Source organism: Arabidopsis lyrata, assembly GCF_000004255.2.
Source record: "Arabidopsis lyrata subsp. lyrata unplaced genomic scaffold ARALYscaffold_278, whole genome shotgun sequence".
Classification (NCBI taxonomy): Eukaryota; Viridiplantae; Streptophyta; class Magnoliopsida; order Brassicales; family Brassicaceae; genus Arabidopsis; species Arabidopsis lyrata.
Window position 1 is genome coordinate 9,619 of NW_003302355.1, and position 2,043 is coordinate 11,661.

A 2,043-nucleotide genomic window follows, 5' to 3' on the forward strand; every position below is an offset into this window, starting at 1 on the left:
CACCAACCGTTGGTCATCCTGTTCCCGTTTCTTGAATTTGTTAGGCGTCTCATTGAGCAAGATGATAGGATCCGTATCACAATCCTCTTGATGAAGCTACAAGGTCAGTCACATCTAGACACTTATGTTAAATCTATGGCCTCTTCTCAGCCCTTTGTTAGATTCATTGATGTCCCTGAGTTAGAGGAGAAACCTACACTTGGTGGTACACAGTCTGTGGAAGCTTATGTATATGATGTTATTGAGAAGAATATCCCTCTTGTGAGAAATATAGTCATGGATATTTTATCTTCTCTTGCATTGGATGGAGTTAAGGTCAAGGGATTTGTTGCTGATTTTTTCTGTCTCCCCATGATTGACGTTGCAAAAGAGGTAATAAGTCTTCCTTTCTATGTGTTCTTGACTACAAATTCCGGGTTCTTAGCGATGATGAAGTATCTAGCAGATCGACATAGTAAAGATACATCGGTTTTTGTAAGAAACTCCGAGGAAATGTTGTCGATTCCTGGCTTTGTAAACCCTGTCCCAGCCAATGTTCTGCCATCAGCTCTGTTTGTTGAAGACGGTTATGATGCTTACATTAAACTGGCTATATTGTTTACAAAGGCTAATGGAATCTTAGTGAATTCTTCCTTTGATATTGAGCCTTACTCTGTCAATCACTTTCTTGATGAACGGAGTTACCCTTCTGTTTATGCTGTTGGCCCCGTATTTGACTTGAAGGCCCAGCCTCATCCAGAGCAGGACCTGGCCCGTCGTGACGAGTTGATGAAATGGCTTGATGATCAGCCCGATGCATCGGTTGTATTCCTTTGTTTTGGGAGTATGGGCAGGTTCAGACGTCCTCTAGTGAAGGAAATAGCTCATGCACTTGAGCTCTGTCAGTACAGATTCCTCTGGTCACTTCGTACTGAAGAAATGACGAACGATGATCTTTTTCCCGAGGGATTCCTTGACCGTGTCAGTGGACGGGGAATGATATGCGGTTGGTCTCCTCAGGTGGAAATACTGGCCCATAAAGCAGTTGGAGGTTTTGTGTCTCATTGTGGATGGAACTCAATAGTAGAGAGTTTATGGTTTGGTGTGCCAATTGTGACATGGCCAATGTATGCAGAGCAACAGCTCAATGCGTTTCTGATGGTTAAGGAACTAGAGCTCGCAGTGGAGCTGAAGCTTGATTACAGGGTATATAGCGATGAAATAGTAAATGCAAACGAGATAGAGACTGCTATTCGTTGTGTAATGAGCAAGGATAATAATGTTGTGAGGAAGAGAGTGATGGATATCTCGAAGATGGCGCGGAAAGCTACGTATAATGGTGGATCTTCGTACTCGGCTATTGAGAAATTCATACATGACGTGATAGGAATTAAGCTCTAGCCTTTTCTTGTCCAATAAGTTACTTTATACTAAAACTTGTTCTTGAAACATCTGCGAATGAATTTTGCTGAGATTTGATTGTTTTTATTGTTGAATCAATCTTTGTTTTTATTGCAATATCTTAGAACAACACACCAAAGGAACACTTTATCAATTAAAAAAACATTCGAAGAAAATCTGAAGTTTGTGTAACTAACTATAGATAGGCAAAACATAGCAGAAACAAAAAAAAAAACATATCGTAATTATTCATCCTAGGCTCCTAGCATGTCGTATTCCACGGATCACCTATTTATAGATACAGTGATTGTAACTAGGGTCTGTGGAAGTGAGCATGGCACTATTTGGGAAAAAGAAAAAGCATGAATTGTTGGTTCGACCATGTTGTTCGTAGTAAGAATTCATCAAATATGAAGCATGGCTTATTGTAGTATTGGGCTTAAAACATGCTCCACTTGGTAGGATTGGTCTACAATCAACTCCATTAGCGCACGCAAAACCGATATTATCTTCTAGCTGCTCATCCTTCGCCGTCTGCATTGATACACACCATTGTTTTGAGCTTGCTACGGGAAGGTGGTTGATCATGATGGATGATAGGAGGATTACTATGAACGTCAACAACGGCGACACGTTTCGCCATCTCTTAATAATGAATAAAAA

General features: G+C 40.6%; 2 protein-coding genes across 2 annotated transcripts; one reads left to right on the forward strand and one right to left on the reverse strand.

Moving 5' to 3' along the window:
- Positions 1-6: 6 nt before the first annotated feature.
- On the forward strand, positions 7-1,479 carry LOC9298710 (UDP-glycosyltransferase 71D1). The gene has a single exon (XM_021015993.1). It carries the CDS (start codon positions 91-93, stop codon positions 1,378-1,380), a length of 1,290 nt encoding a protein of 429 aa, XP_020871652.1. The 5' UTR covers positions 7-90; the 3' UTR covers positions 1,381-1,479.
- A 72-nt stretch (positions 1,480-1,551) lies between these two features.
- On the reverse strand, positions 1,552-2,031 carry LOC9298709 (major pollen allergen Ole e 10; the record flags this gene model as incomplete). Its single annotated transcript, XM_002862588.2, has 1 exon — positions 1,552-2,031. A coding segment is annotated over one exon (363 nt), but the record flags the coding sequence as incomplete, so codon positions are not given.
- Positions 2,032-2,043: the final 12 nt, after the last annotated feature.